Genomic DNA, 18,207 nt, shown 5'->3' on the forward strand with positions numbered 1-18,207 from the left:
TGTCTGAGAATAACCGGATGTGGAGCTATTTTTCTCCACGCATCGAGTATTTTAGGAAAATTTTCGTTGATGATATCGCTGAGTTATTTTTTTAGTTCATCCACTTTATATCCAGGGAATTTATAATTCGGTAGATCCGCTTCTTTTATCGAATATTTATCTAACCATTTTTTTGTTGACGATCCTTCAGAAATTTTTGAATTAACCATCGCTTGATCTATTCGTTTGTTAATATATTCCATGTCTGATACAAACTGATTTAATATTTCCACGCGCGTGATATTTTTTTCGCGTGACATTGTTACATCAGTGATATATTCTTGAAAATATTGATTTAGTTGATTTAGTTGTTTTCTACATTCTTGATTGATTTCCTGAAAATATTCAATAATTTCACTACGATGAAAACCTAAAGTAGTTGTTTCTCCGGGATTTTTAAAAGTCCATGACTCAATTTCATCACCGATAATGACAAATATACTAAACAGTGATTTACTTTTTAAATTACGTAGTTGTTCCCGGTATGATGGATTAATTTCATGATATGATTGTGTATTTGTAACATAATTAGAATTTTTGGTTCTGTTGATAATGGTTTTTCAGGTGGTATGATTTCAGGCCAACCTAACACATTTCTGATCGATGATTGATAAATATCAACGGCGTAATCAGGTGAATGTATTTCAATCTTTGCTGATAAAGTTGGCTCATGAACGTCAATTGATATTTTTGATTCTTTTCCTGTTATTGATTTTATTCTGCGCTGAAATTCTTCATTGATTTCCTCGATCTCATAACCACCAGTTGGAATTCCATCAACGACCCAATCCGGTGTTCCATCTGGTTTGTTCTTATTAGCAAACACAAGCGAATTATTTGCTGGTGTACCATTAAACGATTTCGATCTGATGATTGGCCAACTATGATATACTCGTAATTGTGCTAGTGCGATTTCATTTGCGCGAATCGCAGTTGGAAAATTAACGTTAAATTCGGGATTAGTCGAGCTTACCGAGATCATTGTTGTTTTGGTGGAGCTGTGTTTGTCACGATCTGTTGAAGTAGCTCTACTGACGTTGTCAGTGATGTCATTATTAATACTCGTACCTTTAATACCAGCGCAGTTGTATATTTTAATCATCTCTGAAAACTCAAAATCAGAAATTATTCCATCGCTGAGGCTTGCTGATAACAACGATGGTAACTTCGAGTATGCGACCGTCGCTGTGTGTAATTTTATTATGTAATCGGATATTTTTTCATTCATGCAGGTGCATATTTTTTTTGCTATGATATTAAAAACACCTGCAATTGTTGTTGTGGCTGAAATACATATTGTTACGGCTACTGGTGCCATCATTGTCATTGTTGATAATATAACACCTGTTCCAGCAACAACAGAGGACACTGAATAAACAAGCACGTCGACGATAACCAGTCGTCGTCGATATTTTTTTTCTACTGTATATTGTTCGATGATATCTTTTAATTTTACTTGCCATTTACGTGCTTGATTATACCTACATTTCTGAACGTCGATTGAGGTATTCATTATATTTTATGCAGTATATAATTGAGGTGTTTCAGCTGCAAATTCCAAACACCACCAGTAAGATGTTGCGTTTAATGTCTTATCAGCTGCTTCCAGTATAAATTCTTCTTCTGTTCCTTTATTTAATGCAACAGACACAACCCCGGAAAACCTATCGGTGGAATGTCGCCATAGATACTTTGTAAATATCTCAAATTTTGCAGCACTGAACACAGATAGCCTGTACACGCCAGTGACTGTTTTGGTATATTTAATAGTTTTATTCTGCGTTTACCATGCTGCAAATCCAGATGATACCGTGTATACGATGTAGGTAATATGCCCGGGAGTTATTCCAGGTGGAATTTTAATCAAACTAATTTTGTTAACGATCTCAGGAATCCCCACTACGATGTCTTCGAGTGTTTTTTTTAATCGTGTCGATGTTAGTTTTGATATCAAAGAGTTTTATATCAGCGGTGGGCGGAGTGCCAAAAAATTCCTCTGCGGTTTCGTTAATTTATCTAAAATTTCTACGGAGATTTATGAACGCGTTTACGTGAACATCATACTCGGCCCGCAACGTGGATAATTTACCATCTACGGTGTCAACGTATTTTTTCGTTGCTGCGTCTTCGTCGGATGTTGGATCCCTCAACACTACTATCTTATTCCCGTTCATGCTGAGTTCTCCCGTCATTGTGTCGCCGGTGTTTCTTAAACGATTAGCAACGCTTCTTGCAATTTCATCTCTGATGGTTGTAAACGATATACTTTAATCCCTGATTTTTCCGCTGTCAGTAAACACAGGGATGTTATCCGTGACCGCAACGAGTACTCGTCGAACTATATCATTCCATTTGATGTTACTCGTTTTTAAAACACCGTATCGGTCCTGAAAAATAACAACTTCGTCTCGGTCAACTGCAGCCAGATTCATAATATCGGCGAGTTCATCTTTAGTTGCGTACTTTGACAAATCGATGTCATCGGACTTTTTCTTACTTTTCTTACTTGTAGAGGAAGATCTTCCGTAAATATTAACCATTATATAAGATCCTTGATTTGTTTAAAACACCTTGCGCGCAACGAAGCGGTTACTCGTATAATCATGCACGACTTTATGTGGCGGTTTGGATGATTTTGATATGGCGTTAAGTACATTAATTGCTTCAATTCCGCATATTGGCGGATCTGTCATTGTTTGTGTTGGTAGCGTTGAATACCAAACTTTTTTATGAAGTGGCTCGACATACTTGATAAATTCAACGGGTGGAGCTAATCCGTACGAATCGAAATAAACAATTCCACGTGGATCAATTGCGTATGATACTCAATGAGTACCGAGTCCTGAATTCGAGTCAAGATTATTAATACCCGTTTCGAGTTCGTTCGGTTGTTTCGGTAATTGATCTCGCATGAAAACACCTCTAAAGGCAGATATTTTTAGTTGTTTAGCGGCATTAAGTAAATCAAAATTGGATGCTGGAACGTCTAACGAAGTGAGCCTGGAAGCCTCAGACCTCTTCCCCAACGAGATCCTGGTAATCTTAGGCCGCGTCCCTTTTTTGTATCCCTTTCCTGCTGCTTTCTTCAGCGCCATTCCATCAGCGGTTCCAACAGCACCGCTTTTGCTACGGCTGGAGCAGCAGCAGCTATTAACGCCGGTATTGCTGCAAGAAGTGGAATTATACCACCTGTTTTAATCATATCTTTAATAGCGCTCGGAGAAAGATGAAATTGAACTCCGGTTTTTGATTCTAGGGTTTTATTGAGATGTTTAATCTGATTATTTGTCAACGATAATTTGTTTGGACCGCCACTAGAAATCTGATCTCGCTTTAGTGATATTTTTGTTCCGCATTTGTTGGCGTTTTTTGATTGAAGTTTTTTTTTACCTGACCAGGAGTCAGAGTGACATTAACATGATTGTACGACATTTTATGATAAATACTTACCACGCTCCAAATAATGATTAAAGATTTTCCACTGGTGCATCAACGACTCTCATTCGTCCGCTACCACCTTCAAGTAACATGGCTTTATCGCTGAGTATGACCGCGATTACTCTATAATCAACACAACACCACCACCTGTATTTAATGTTGCTTTAAGATGTATATCAACGACAGGTTGTTTTGATAGATCAAGATGCTCCAGCGAAAAGTAATAGATAGGATACAAAGTTCTAAAATCATGTTGTGATATTTGCAAACCGGTATCCACATTTTGATCACGTCCCATGAATGACATCAAACGATGATATACACGTCCTATATGATTTTGTTCATAATTAAGTTGTATATTTTCTGTTGGTTCTTGTTGTCCGTTTATCCGTAAAGAAATATCTGTGATACCTAGTTTGTCAAATATCATATGAGTATGTTCTTGATTATTTAAACGATCATAATTCTGAAACGCAATAAAAATATGCCTCGGTGCAGAAACACCTTGTTGTGATGCTATATGCCATGTAAACTGACCGTTAGTGTTACTTTGTATACTATCCGTGCTTGTTGTTAACCATGACAACAGGGATTTACCACCTGTGTCCATGAAAGAAAGTAATCGCTCTTCTTCTGCGATCGTTGGAGTCATTACCGGCATCAACAAGGAAAATTTTGTTAATACTACTTTACCAGCATCACCAGCAGGTCTCCACAGAGCATCGTTATCATCACCCTTTCTTACATAAACAACCGTGTGTCTTCCTCCAAAAATAACATTCCTACAAAATCCAAAAATATGTGATAGTGGAGTTGTACATGAAAAACTTCTATTGGCTCCTAGCAACATATTTTTACGCGTTGCAAATCCCAAGTTGAAATTTGGGTTAGCACCATGAACTACTGGCATCATCAGCATCAGCGTTTCCGGCAAAATTTCTTGGTCGTCTTATATTATACGGTTCGCTTTCAGGGTGACCAGTATTATCTTTTACAAACATCATCGTGGGACCTGCTGATCTTGTATAATCATCAGAATATCTTGCTAATCCTATTATTGTTGTAGCAACGTCGACATCTTTCTGAATCGATTCAATATTTTTTTCATCAATCATACATGTGGCGCTATCAAATAATGCCATAATACCATTGTTGACACAACCAACTTTTACTGCATCTCCGTAATTAGTATCATCCGTTTTTACAATTGTACCTTCTACCTCAATAAAAGCCGCAGCGGGTAGAAAGTATCTACTTGTATCATGAACTTGTAGTTCAATTCTTCCACGTTGATCTGGTAATCGTGCGTCATAAGAATAAAACTGATAATCACGTACAGACTCATCTTTAAGGACAGGTGCTTCCATGTCAAATGCTGTGTCGGACATGCGCTTTAACATTTTATTGTAATTATTTTCGTCTAACACGTTGATTACCGCGTTCGGGAAATTCCACTTCCTGATATTAAACTTGAGATATTATTTTCCGATTCACCGAGTCCCTGATCTGCTAGTTCTGCTAGTTTTTTGATTTGCAGCTTGATTTATTATTTTACTGACATCTGCGGGCATCACTTCAGTACTTGGTAATTTTACTGGTTGTCGTTTTCGTGGTATTAATCGTGCTAGTCTATCTTTGATCGCCGAGAACGCCTTACCAGCAACATTGATAATTGCACCAGGAGCTTTTTCACGAACAACATCGATAGCTTTCATCGATAATTGTTTTGCAACAGGTGCTACTTTTGGGGCTAATCTTCTAAATAATCCCTGAATAACATCGCCAAGCCCATCTCCGTAAGTTACCCCGTAGACTGGTAGTCGTGAGTTCACTACTCTGACCATTACAGGTCTACGATAATTATTCTGTATGATCATCTTATCTTATTTATAATTTATCTAATCATGGTGACTAATCATCAACAAATTCATCGATAAGTTCTCGGTAAACACCGATATCCATGATGCCGCCGCGAAATAATCGCTGGCAAATATCAGCTGCTTCATTAATTATTTCCGGCTCGTTTTCCTCCTATAAGAACTTCTAACCGTTGTACGTCATTGAGAATATTATCAGGACAAATAATATTACCTCCGAAACCACTACCAGTAGCACTAGGTGCATAATGAAATTCTTCTTCTGGAGATTGTGATCGAGGAGGTTGTTTTTTTTTTTTCTCTATCGTTGAGGAATCTATGATTTTTTCTGTTGCTGCGGTGGTGGAGTTTGTTTTGTTTGTTGTAGAGGTGGAGGAAGTTGATATGGATCTTGCTCAGGTGGAAGAGGTTGTTGTTCCTGCCTTTTTTGTTTTTGCTTTTTCTCTTCTTGTTTTTTTCTGTTCAGTTCTTTTATATGATGTTGCTCCCTCCATAAAAGAATCATAAATATCATCTTTATATATCCGATCAATACCCTGGTTTATTTTATAAACCCAATTGATCCATGTATCATAATTAACATTTTTAACATGCTCAGGTTTTAAAAAACGAAGTCTGTGTTTATAACTTGAAGCAGCGAATACACCAAAATCAATCATGTTCTCATTAGTCTTTAATATAAATCTCTTTATTGTCTGTATACCATCATCAGTATTTTATTCCGTAAAGGCAATTCCCCCTTTAGGTTCTTCTTTATCAACATATTGTGGTTGTGGTTGGGTCTGAGCTGCAGTTATTTCCCTGGCTATGTCAGTTGGAAGATCTCGTAAAATCCTTTTTGTTTTCTTAGTTCTCGCTGATATTTTTTCAGTCTACGCAGCGGTTTGTTTTTCTGATGGAAGAAGTTCTTCAGTAGCTGTTGCAACTCTTTCAGTAACTTTTGTGACGGGTTTAAGTAACTGTTCCGCACCTTCTGCGAATTCAGTTCGTGCTTCCCGCTGCGCTCGTAAGTTTTCTCTAAATGAGTCTCTAACAGGGAGAAATTTCTTAATTGCTTCAAGTCTCTCTCAGGCTAATCTAGCTGTGTGAGATTCTGGATGGACCATTATTTGATATAACAATTTTTTAATTACAGCAGCAGGGACGGCGCGACCTCAATTAAGACGTAATTGCGTAAACAGCGTGCATAATAAACTAGAAAAAATCACCAACGACAATGGAGTAATATTAATTAGAAAAATTCCGGAGAGATTTTCTCAGTAAAGTGTCGACGCTTTTTATTTTTCGATCATTTGTAGGGGGCTTATTTTCGACGTTTGGACGTTTTTCGACCATTGGTCTGTTCGCCCTTCCTGCTGCTAAACACCATGAAATTAGAAAACATTAAAAACACATGCTGAGAATATTTAAGGTAGGAAACATTATTAGGTCTTTAAGTTTGTTCTTGCAGTCGAAATAAGTGAGTTTTGAGAGCCCTCTTGGATGTGATCACTGTGTCTTTGTGTCTAAGTTCAGTGGGCAATTCATTCCACATTTAATTAATCCAATCCTAACTAATCTCATATGTTTTAATTAATTAATTAATTAATTAATTAATTAATTAATTAATTAATTAATAATAATAACATAATTTCATTAAAAATATATAATTTATACTACAAATACATTAAGGGTATTTAATCATAATAAGTGATTTTAATTATTCCTTTCCTAATTGATCCTACTTGTCCTGACATCAAAGGCAAACAAATTCAATTAAAGTGGATTAAAAAGAGGAATAATTGTTTCCTGTTTAAAGCATGATAATTTGATTTATAAACAAGTGATAATAAAGATTATACAAATGTCTTCACTCACCTTAATTATACATGTTACATGTTTGCACTTTATGAAGTTCCCATGTTGTTTCTTCATGCAACCTTTCAATTACAGCTTCCTCACCATGTACAAAATAATAAATATTGTGTTAGGACTTATTAATGAGCAATGCAGTGTTTGTCACAGAATTAGGCAAAGAAATAACTTGGTTTTGTCTTAAAACAATTCGACTATTTCTCGTTGTACATGCGTACAACGTTATCTAGGGTGTATGTGTTTTTCCAGGTAAGCGACTGTATTAACATGTACCTAGCCATAGAGATTACTTTTGACGAGGTAACATGACTAACATGATATGCACGGGTATTCTACCCTGACTTGTACTCGCTCTCCTATGGATTTAAGTAAGACCAATTTCTAAAACCACACTGGTCGTTTTTGGATCACGTCAAGGAGTGTACGCTCTCCATTGTTCTCCAGCCATAGGGGGAAGTGTTACAATTTACATTTTTATTTTATATGCGAAGCTTATTCGATTTGTAATGTCTTATCGCGTAATAATGTATTTATTACAACGCAGATTTAAAGTATTATCAAATATCTAGAGATTATACAGAAATTATTATTATGTCCAATTTGGTTTTATTGTAGCTGACTGTTATGGTAGCTGACTGTGTTTGTAGCTGTGTTTGAAGCTGATTCTGACTGTTATTGTAGCTGACTGTTATTGTAGCTGATTGTGACTGTCGCTGTGATTGTGTCTATGAAGTGTGATTGTCAATGTGACTGTGAATATGACTAGAGGGGTCTGAAGCTGTCCGAAGCCGACTAAAGTTGCTTAGAGCTATCTGGAGTTTCCAGAACATTTAATGCTACGTGCTGTCGATACGTATGTATGTATGTACGTATGTCTGTGCCACGGACGTAGACGTAGCAAATTTAAAAAGGTGCTGTATGCTGTCTGTACGTGTAACGTATGACTGTACTCGTGGTGGATTCATAAAGGGTACGAGCGGTCGATAAGAGTGTGGGCCAACCCAAGGAATCGTGCGACTGTACAAGGGGTCTAGAAGCATACGTTTGGATCACTTGTTGTTCCATTGCATTTTTTTTTTTTATATTCATAAGATTATTTTGAATCTTCGTTATGTTCATAAGATTATTTTGAATCTTCGTTATGTTCATAAGATTATTTTGAATCTTAGTTGTGTTCTTAAGATTAGTTTGAATCTTAATAGAATTTATGTTCGAGATTATGTGAATCTCTTATTTTGTAAAATACTGTTTGAGGCGTATGTGCAGTCCATGAGGTTTCTTGGATCTGTACTTCATTTTGATTTAATATGTTTGGTTTATTTTCGATGCATGAATGTTGTGTAGAGTGATTTGAGTAAATCGTATGTTGAGAGCGTGAGAGAATCATTGTATTTTTACATCATATATTTATCTGTATTAATTCATTCATAAATTTCCATCTTTCTCACATTGTGTTTGTCTTATTCATTTAGTCCAAAGACCCACTCGGTTTTTTATTCTGCGACAGTGTTAATACTTACTCTTTTGTTATCATTGAATGGTATCTTGTGAGACAAATCGCAAACCAGTAAGTCAACTTATTTTATTTTCAGTCTACAATTTAAAATTATTAAAATTGTGCAAGTTTAAATGAATGTAAATATTTAATTTCAAGTTCATTGTAAATAATTTTAAATTTGATTTTTGAATATAGCTTTTTTAAAGTCAGCATTCTTGATATGTCAGCATATTAATTATTAATGTCATTTAATTATATTAGTTTACTAATTAAATTTAAAGAAAAGTGATATCATGATACATACTGATACTGATGTAAAGTTACAACAAAAAAGTAATGTTAAGTGGTAATTCAATATTTGTTTCTTGTTGTATCATGTTTGGACAGTTGTAAATTTTTACTCATTGTTACAAATGCATTCTTCTTCTTATTCTTCCGTTTCCTTAGTACGTTCGGCCGTGCATTATACATATTAGTTACCTCAAAAGAAGCTTCTTATCCATACAGATTACTAAGCTAGAATGATCGGTCCCGCAGCCAATACGAGAACTCGCGAGACAAATCTAGCTAAGGCTGATCGTTCGAGGGTGATCGCCAGAAATGAGTTGCTTATTATACCTCGAGCTTCAAACTATATTAAATAAGGTGCTCTGACGAAGTACCAGAGGGACCAGAATCGACAAGAACAACACTATGGGTGCGACAATGAAAGCATGCAGTTCAAACAAAATGAGACATTTTGCATAATGTAGCCTCAATCATTTGATAGATCTAATTAATATTTATCTGAACGATACTAGTTAGCAAAATGATCATATTGCAGACTTCACTTTTTCCACGATATATAAGTTGTAGAGGTGTGTTCAGATTAATAACGGAATGTAGATCTGTTACAAACTTGAATGCAAGTCTGACAGTTTGTCCTAAGATAATACGGTCGTTCACAGGAATAAGATGTTATTCAACAACTCATATTAAACTAAAACCTGGAGATCTCTCATCTTCTTTACTCCAGGAGCGCTATATAGTAGTATTGACCAGTGTAGGCCTCTGGGAAGATGTTCCTGAAGGTGTATTGTTTGATGTTGGTTACCTGGACTCGCATCCGGCGGGACATCACAATCCTAGACAGCCGACAATATTGGGTATTCATGACACCCCAGGAACACATGGTGACTTAATTGATGTGCTCGAACCGTTTGCCAAGTTAGGCTACAGAGTTGTGATTCCAAACTTTCCAGGTAATCAAAGGAAGATGTGGTAAAGACATGTTCTTTGTGATCTAACAGTATAAAATAATAATAAAAAGAATGATAGATTGCATGTGGTAGTAAGGAATCACTCATTAGGGAATGTCAGCTGAATCATGAATCAAACTTTTTTCCATTAAAGATTGGTGTTGTTCCAATGGCAAAAAATTAGACTATTTTTTACAGTATAGGTATTCTTCAGAATGCTGTTGTGTTTTAATTAACATTTAAATAGCCCTTTGGTCTATAATAAACCAGTGTCAGATCATAACTTCTAGCAACGTACATAGTGCAGGGAATTGAGTCACAAATGTTCGGCAATAGAACATGGCTCTCTGACATTTCAACCGCAAAGTCAAGTCAGCCTGGATATTTTGACCCCAAGACAATTTTGACCCAAGATTAAATCATTGTGTTTATGTAGTACAACATGGTCAGTGACCTTTTCTCTTATAAATGAGATCAACCAAATATAACAAAGACAACTGGGTCAGTGACTGCTCCGGTGGCCTAGTGGTTAGAGCGTCCGCCTTGGATGCAGGAAGTTGTGGGTTTGGTCCCCGGCTGAGTCATACCAAAGACTTACAAAAATGGTGCAAACAGCTGCCTTGCTTGGCACTCATTATTAAGAGGTTAGTGTTAGGACTGGTCAGCCTGGTGTCAGGATAATATGACTGGGTGGGACATCATGCTACATGTCTGCGACATGATGCCGCATGGCTTGGCATCACTATTAACTGCCACACTGCAGGCATCGTAGCGATATGACTGAAAAATTGTTAAAAATCCAAATCACACACACACGGAGAACTGATTTAGCCATTCAAATTTTACACACAATAGATGCATGTCTCTGAATGCATATTGGGAGGATTTAAACTGGAGCTAAGCATCAGTAATGTTAATGGTTAAAGAACAATTAAGTTCATTCATTATGTATAAGTAAACAAAGGAAAAATATCTTGCAGTTCTAGTACTATAGGGACTATCACTTTTTAAAAAAATCAAATCAATATAACCCAGTTAAATAGACATACTAGCTATAGTATACAAGATGTATAAAAGACCCCATGTAATCAAATACTGTTTATTAATCTAAGGAACGAAATCCCAACTTCTAAGGAAACGAGTTTAAGATAGAAAAGATAAAGACACACTTTTTTTTATATTGGTAATCAATATATTACTGTAAAGCATAGAGTATTATAGAGAAATGCTTTACACAGATTTATGCATTTAAATTCCCAGCTGATAAACACTTCGACAGCTATCACAAAGTCCTCTGCAATGATTTCATGCTCATCACAAGTCCACTGATCAATGATTTTTGAGTCCATGTGGCAGTTCATCTTCCATCTGTAAACTATAACATAAATTCATGCAAATTTTACACATAAGTATGACTGACACTTTTATTAAAGCTTATAATAAAAATTGGTATTGAATGAATTTTTTTGGCCGTTTTATATAAATTTACAGTGTGGTACTTTTGACTTCTTTTATTCAAAGTAGCATGCATTCATTAATTTAATAAAAGTGACTTTCATTATAATTATCTGCTTACATCTTTTTCGGGGTGACTTTAGCAGTATGTCTATCTTCTTTAATTGCAGACATCAATGAATACATGATTAGTGGGAATAACTATTAACAGTGTGCTAATTATTGTTTTAAAAATGCATGAATTGGGGTTGAATTGTCCCATGGCTGGGATTGAAATGTCTTGCTCCCATAGCACACATGAGGTAGGAAGAGTCCTGCATTGATTTCAGTAATGATATTTATTGCTAAGTGAAACATTTATGTTATATATGGTTGGAAAAGAATTCATCATTTAGCTTTAAACAGTCTAAAATGTTTCCTTAATATCTTGGCATTGTCATCACCAAACTTTGTCATATTACCCTTTGTACATCAGTCCATCCATCTGTATCCAACTGTCCATAACTTATTCTCCTTCACCACTATTAGGTTTTGCCTGAAACTTTGTAGCTAGTTATATGGTTGCTCCTCATGCTGAAAAAGGTTTTGCTATTTTCCTCTTGCCCCAATTCTTTAAAATACTGAAAGGCAGAATTTGATAAGTTGGATCAGCATTACAACTTTTCCTACACCACATAGAGGAGTTTTAGAAACCTTTGTAGGCTAGATAGGTGTGCTGAACCCTGCTGTAACACTAGTCAGGGTCTGCACAATCATTTAAGCTCATTGAAAGTCATTGAGAAATGAACACCTCAATTCTAGACCTTTGAAAAAAGTAAATGATAGTTCACATAAGTCACTGAAAGTCATAGAATTTGAAAAATTTTGCTTAAAAATAAAATACGAAGGAAAATGTTACTTTCCACTGATTTGTTTTATGTTGTGTGATGATTTGAGGTATGGTTTGATCCTAGCAATTCCACCATTATCACATTCAACAGGAAGTAATTAGATATAGTGCCCCTTTCGCATGACATCGTAATTAAGGAATGCATACTTTTTCACTTCACTTAGTTTAATTGGCACATTGGATCATGGTTGAAGCATTCTATGATAGTTTGAACCATGCATCAAGGAAGCTTTACATATGAGTGTTTTAAAATAAAGGCTACCTAGAAAACCCAAAATATCTGAATTCCAGCACTGTTCATTTTTTTAAAGTAAGTCATACAGGTCATGTGGGTTTTCAACACCGATTATTTTAGTAATGGGTGTAATTTTTAGAATTTGATTTTACATACCTTAAAAGGCAGTTATTTACTTTATTTTGGATCCTCATCCATCCATATTCCTTTGGATGGTCATGATTTAAATGTTCTGCGAAGTACATGTGGCAAAATCAGTGGTAAAGTATCTGGACATTTTTAGACAAGATCAACCCTATGTATTGAGTCTTTGCTCTTAAAATAAGAAAGGAGTGAAAGATAACAGGCCTTGTAATATTTAACAAATAATTCATTTTCCTAGAAAACAAAGTAAAAATGAGAAAAAAAGAGCTTACAGTATTGTGAATTAAATCCCAAAATAATCCAAGAATTACAGACACAAGTCCTGGTAATATAAAATCCTGAATAAAACTCAGTACAAGTCCTGAAGAAATCCAAAACTGAAGGCAATGACGTTTCTGTTATAGCTTGTGGACTTTCGATGCATCAACAGTCTTTTGTTGAATCACAGTAATATAATTCCAGGTTTGAATATATTATAAATTACAGTGAATGTCTTTTTCCAAGAATTTCATCTGAGCACATTTGTATTTCCAGGAAAATAATTACTTAAATTCAGTAATTTGAAGAAAATAAAATTCACCCCAAACTGGTCACAACATAATACAACTTTAAAGTGCTAGTTTTTAAAGCACGCCTGACCAAGTCCTCACAATCACAAGACTGTATAGTTCTCTACTTGACATCAGATCACATTTAGCATTTTCTGTAAAAAAAACATTACCTAAAGGAACATAACCTTTTAGATTGATCTAATGAACCTTGTTTTTTTGCAACCCAATAACCTGTAAAATTCACATAGGAAATTCCAAAAATGTGACCTAAATAAACCTATTTACTCCTTTTTGTTTACCTGAATAATAATCCTGATATTAAGCTCATACACATGGAGAATAATTTACCTATGTATTAGTTATTGGTTGTTGACATAATGTTGTTTTTTTAAAAGACAATCAGATCAAGCAGAAATGAACTCACTTTTGGACAAGGTCAAGTCCTGCATACAATGTTACATTACAATAGCATGCAATGAAATAAAAAAAATTGAAAACTAACAAACAATTAAATTAAATTTATTTAACACCAAGGTGTGATCCACCAAGATGTGATCCCGTACAATCTGGATTGACTGTCACATGTTGTGATGTCACATTGAAAGCTATGCATGTTGAAAAACAAATTCGTACTACCCTACATTATGACAATTTGACTTGATGTGCTCTTTTCAATACCCAGTTTAGTACCCGGCCACCATTGTAAAAGTCCATAGTGATAGATGTTTTTAATCTGGAAGTTTCTTGATGACAGTTATGGTGCAGATCATATAATAATCAGGACTGAATAGGCTTTGGTTAAATAAAATTATAATTAAATTTTGAAACAATAATTTATATTTAATTTAAGATGAGTAAATGCACATTCATTACCTGTATGACTTTTACTATAGATGATGATTTTGTTTGGCAAATACTGGTTGATGATGGTGTTCATGGCAGCTTATTTTTTAAAGCTATGAACATTTTCGCTAGCCAAGGTTCCAATAACCTTATCTACACCTTGATGTAATGAGCAGACATTTGTGCTTCGTGTCTGTGAATTTCACCGCATCCCATCAAAATTAAGTTGTTCGAATTTGCACACTATTCATATGTGACAGAGACAAGGCGAGCACACAACTTGAATGGATTGATAAGTAAGCAATTTTACAGTGCCGATCCCTGTTTACACAAAACCTTTCACTCAAATACACTTGTAATGGCTTCCCTCTGGTACATAGTCATACTTTTGATGTTAAACTTACAAAGTATCCTTTTTAGGCCAATTGCCCCCACTGTTTTATTCCGATGTACATTACATTACGCTGTTGGTTAGTTGGCATTACATACTAAGGGAGGCAACTAATGAAATCCAGTAGATGTTGCTTGGACAAATCACCAGTATATCTATTCGATCTGCCAAGGTGTAGATAGGGTTATCAGAACCATGGCTAGGGAAGATAAGTTATGAAGTACATAAGACTTGGGGCTGGAAAAGTGTTAAAAAAGTCTAGCTGATGCTCCTTATCAGAAACTGAGTTTTCAGAACCATAAGATGCATTGCAACATGATTGAAGTAGTACATTTAGTTAGTGACTTCATTTAATAGCAGCAATAGCATACACCTAGCTATTGTTTAGCTTTCTGTTTTGTTCAGAAAAAAATGCACCAACTGTTTGATGTGCATACATCCTCCTTTAGAGTGAAGAATTTTCAGTATGACAACTCCATGTGCAACTCATCTTGTCCTTGGTATGTTATGTGAAAAACAAGCACAGATCATCTTTTTTAAGGATGTTGATGTGATCGAACGTGTGCCAAACACCAGAGAAAATTTGCCTGTAGCAGTGTTTTTTAACCACAGTTGTGGCCTGGCCTCTACAATAATTAATTTCTAATGGTGTTACATTATCCATTTTGTTTGTTCTTCTTCAAATCTCTATGCCATAACCTTTTACTTATGGTTTCAGTTTCTTCAGGGACTTGGGGTTACTTTGTGTGCAGGGGTCAGATACACTTGCTATCAAAATTATTTTATATCTAGGTATCAGTAAGTCATTTATGCAAGGAATAATGACAGCTTGCTCACAAGATGCTGTGTGTTCTTCATTCTAGATTGACATTGCAGGAACCACGTCGTATATGGTATCAGAACTAGATATTTGATTCAACACATTGTATTTTTTTTCACATTGTTATTGTATGCATGTATATTTCCTTTTTTTGATAAAAGTTGTATAAACCTTGGAGAATTCTCTTACATGGAAATAAAGACTGGTAAATTTATGCAACTGTTTACTGTGTCTATAGAGATCATAAGGGTGTAATCTGTACACAGTACAAGAAACAAGATGTGTTATACGTGACATTAGAAATATTTTGTATTTATTTACTGTATTAAGGAATAATGTCAACACAGTCTCTGGGAAAATCTGGCCGCAAGATGTCTTCTTGGGACACTCAACCAGACTCTATTAAATGTTCCAAATGTACAAGAAAAAAATAATTGTACATTTTGTAAATCATGGTCTGCAGAAAGCTGGAATCTTGCAGACTCCAGCCACACTTATCAGAGAAAGAGGAAACTTTATTCTCCTTCTTCATCAGAATTTTACGGCTTCTCTGTTACAGAAAAATATGGTCTTCTGACCAGAATAAACCTCACAGTACATCACTACATGTCATTGTTAAGGAGATTCAGCGACCATGTAGCAGCATGTCACTGCCTCCAAATGAGGTGATGCATTGCTCACTTCTTAGTGTGTCACTGCCTCCCAGTGTGGAGGAAATGTACCACTCATATTGTGGCATGTTGCTTGCTCCCATTGAGGAGGAGATGCACCAAAACCAAAAGCACAGCGTGTCACCACTAACCTGTCAGAAGTAGTGCGTTGCACCCTCCAACTGGGAGGGATCAGCACAACACCTTCCTTAGTGATGCATCAGTTGACGATCTTGTGTTCTCTAATCATCACATTAAGGTCTCATGATATGGGGATAGGGTTCAGACCGAGTTCTCCCCTGTCTATCTGATACCACCTCATTATGAATATTGGGAGTCTAACCAGTGGGCTCAGAATAGGCTATGGGATCAGATTGATATTGAGGAAGTACATGTGATGGCTGTTCCTTCATCTCTGATAGATGTGGAAGAGAATGTCTGGTCTTTGACAAAGCAATACATGAAGTCTCTCACCTCTTACCCTCTGAATTGTGCCCAAAACCTGCCACACAGTCCAAAATGTTAATTTTCAGTCTGGAAAAGATCTTGGGGGCTCAACCTCTACCAGATCTCATCCTCCTTCCTTATTCTTCTGACTGGGAAAGTTACTGAGAGGTTTTCAACAGGCCAAAATATTAATCGATGTTGAGGGTGGGCTGTTCCCTCCTCATTGTTGCAACCCTTGGTCTCTTTTGCCAGCTATCGGGTACATTCCACAAAGTGGTCCACGAAACCTCCCTAACTTATACTGGTGCAGCCAAGGTGGGTATTTAAAGTGGGGCCTAGGTGAGCCTTTTGGTAAAAGAAGTTGCAGTTATGGAACAGAAAGTCTGACTGGTTGTCATCATAGCTTGCTAACCTCTCCTCAGCTGCTTCTGTGTATGCTGAGAGAAGCATCCTTGAACCCATCCACCCTTCATCATCTGCTGGAAGCTGTGTCCAAGACATCTTGGCATGCACTTTATGTCTCTATGGCTTTCAGTGGAACATCTTTGCATCTGCCATGACATTGCATTGGACTCCCCAAAGGTACTACTTGATCACAGTAAAGACATCCTTAGGGCAGAGCAGCTGTCTGCTTGAAGCCAAGAGTCTGTTTGGAGGCCTCATTCCTTCCTTGGCATCTCAAGACTTATTGGATCATCAACATAGAGCCTTCACATCCACTCCTGACCCATCACAATTGGCCAGGAAGTGTGTTGATGTGAATCACCCTCAAGGGCCTTCTGCTCAGTTCTTCAAGCAGACACAGCCTGAGTCCAATATGCAACCTTAAAATGGACCTCCTTATTGGTCTGGCTGTCAGAAACCAAAAGGCAGATGTGCCTGATGAACCTGGAAAGGAAGGGACATTTTTCACAGCCCCCTTCTTTTCTCAAAGGAGGGTGTAGGAGACTGCCCTAGGGACTTTAGTCCTCTTCTCCTGCACATGCCTCTCCCAGGCAATTCCATTATAGCTCCCCTCGGCTTCTTTTACAAGGCCTGATCAAGCTTCACTGAAGATGGTTGGATCCTTTCAAAAGTAGATGAGGGGTACTGACTACAGTTTCACTATCAACCTTCTGTATACAGATCCCAATTTTTCTTCACCAATCCAGTCTGGTGAAATTGAGGGAGGAAGTGCACATCCTTTTACAGAAAGGGGTAGTTCAGAGGGTCCTGAATGATCATTCACCCACCTTTAATTCCCATATCTTTCTGATCATCAAGAAAAGTGGAAAGTTTCACCTTATAATTGACCTCTCCCCTTTAAACAGGTCTTTTTCTCTTTCTAGAATAACCTTTCAAGATGGAGACCACCTCCTCAATCTGGAATGTGCTTCAAACATCCAATTGAGCAGTCTTCATCAACCTTCACCATACCAATCTACACATCCACATATTTCATCCTCACCGCAATTATCTCTGGTTTTGCTTAGACTTGGGAAGTTTTTCAGTTCCTGGTCCTACTGTTTGGAATTTCTTCTGCATCCAGAATTTTCACAAGAGTTATGGGATACCTCCAGTTACTGAGAATACCAATTCTCCAGTATTTTGACAACTGACTGGTCCACAATGTTCAAATCCAGTCCCTTCATCAAGATCTTTACTGCTGTTGGTACATGGTAACTAAATTTGGCCTTTTGTCCAACCTCGAGAAACTTACTCCATCACAAGACTTTGTTTATGGGGGATGATTTTCCTCGCAAACCAGTACTTACAGTTCCTCTGGATTGGACAGATCGAATCCTGAATCTGTTAGAGATGCAAGCAAAATTTTCTTTGTCTCCTTGACTGTAACTATC

The 18,207-nt window shown here is 36.6% G+C and overlaps 1 protein-coding gene across 1 annotated transcript in view; it reads left to right on the forward strand.

Annotated features, from left to right (window-relative positions):
• The first annotated feature begins 9,246 nt into the window (after nt 1-9,246).
• Nucleotides 9,247-18,207, forward strand: part of LOC149787607 (uncharacterized) — a 58,006-nt gene continuing 49,045 nt past the window's right edge. Inside the window, exon 1 of the mRNA XM_089973771.1 lies at nt 9,247-9,947. Within this exon, the coding sequence (XP_089829897.1) occupies nt 9,515-9,947 (433 nt within the window). The 5' untranslated portion in view covers nt 9,247-9,514. The remainder of the gene's footprint in view (nt 9,948-18,207) is intronic.

Source organism: Sinohyriopsis cumingii, chromosome 11, assembly GCF_028554795.1.
Source record: "Sinohyriopsis cumingii isolate HCF-2022 chromosome 11, ASM2855479v2, whole genome shotgun sequence".
Taxonomy (NCBI): domain Eukaryota; kingdom Metazoa; phylum Mollusca; class Bivalvia; order Unionida; family Unionidae; genus Sinohyriopsis; species Sinohyriopsis cumingii.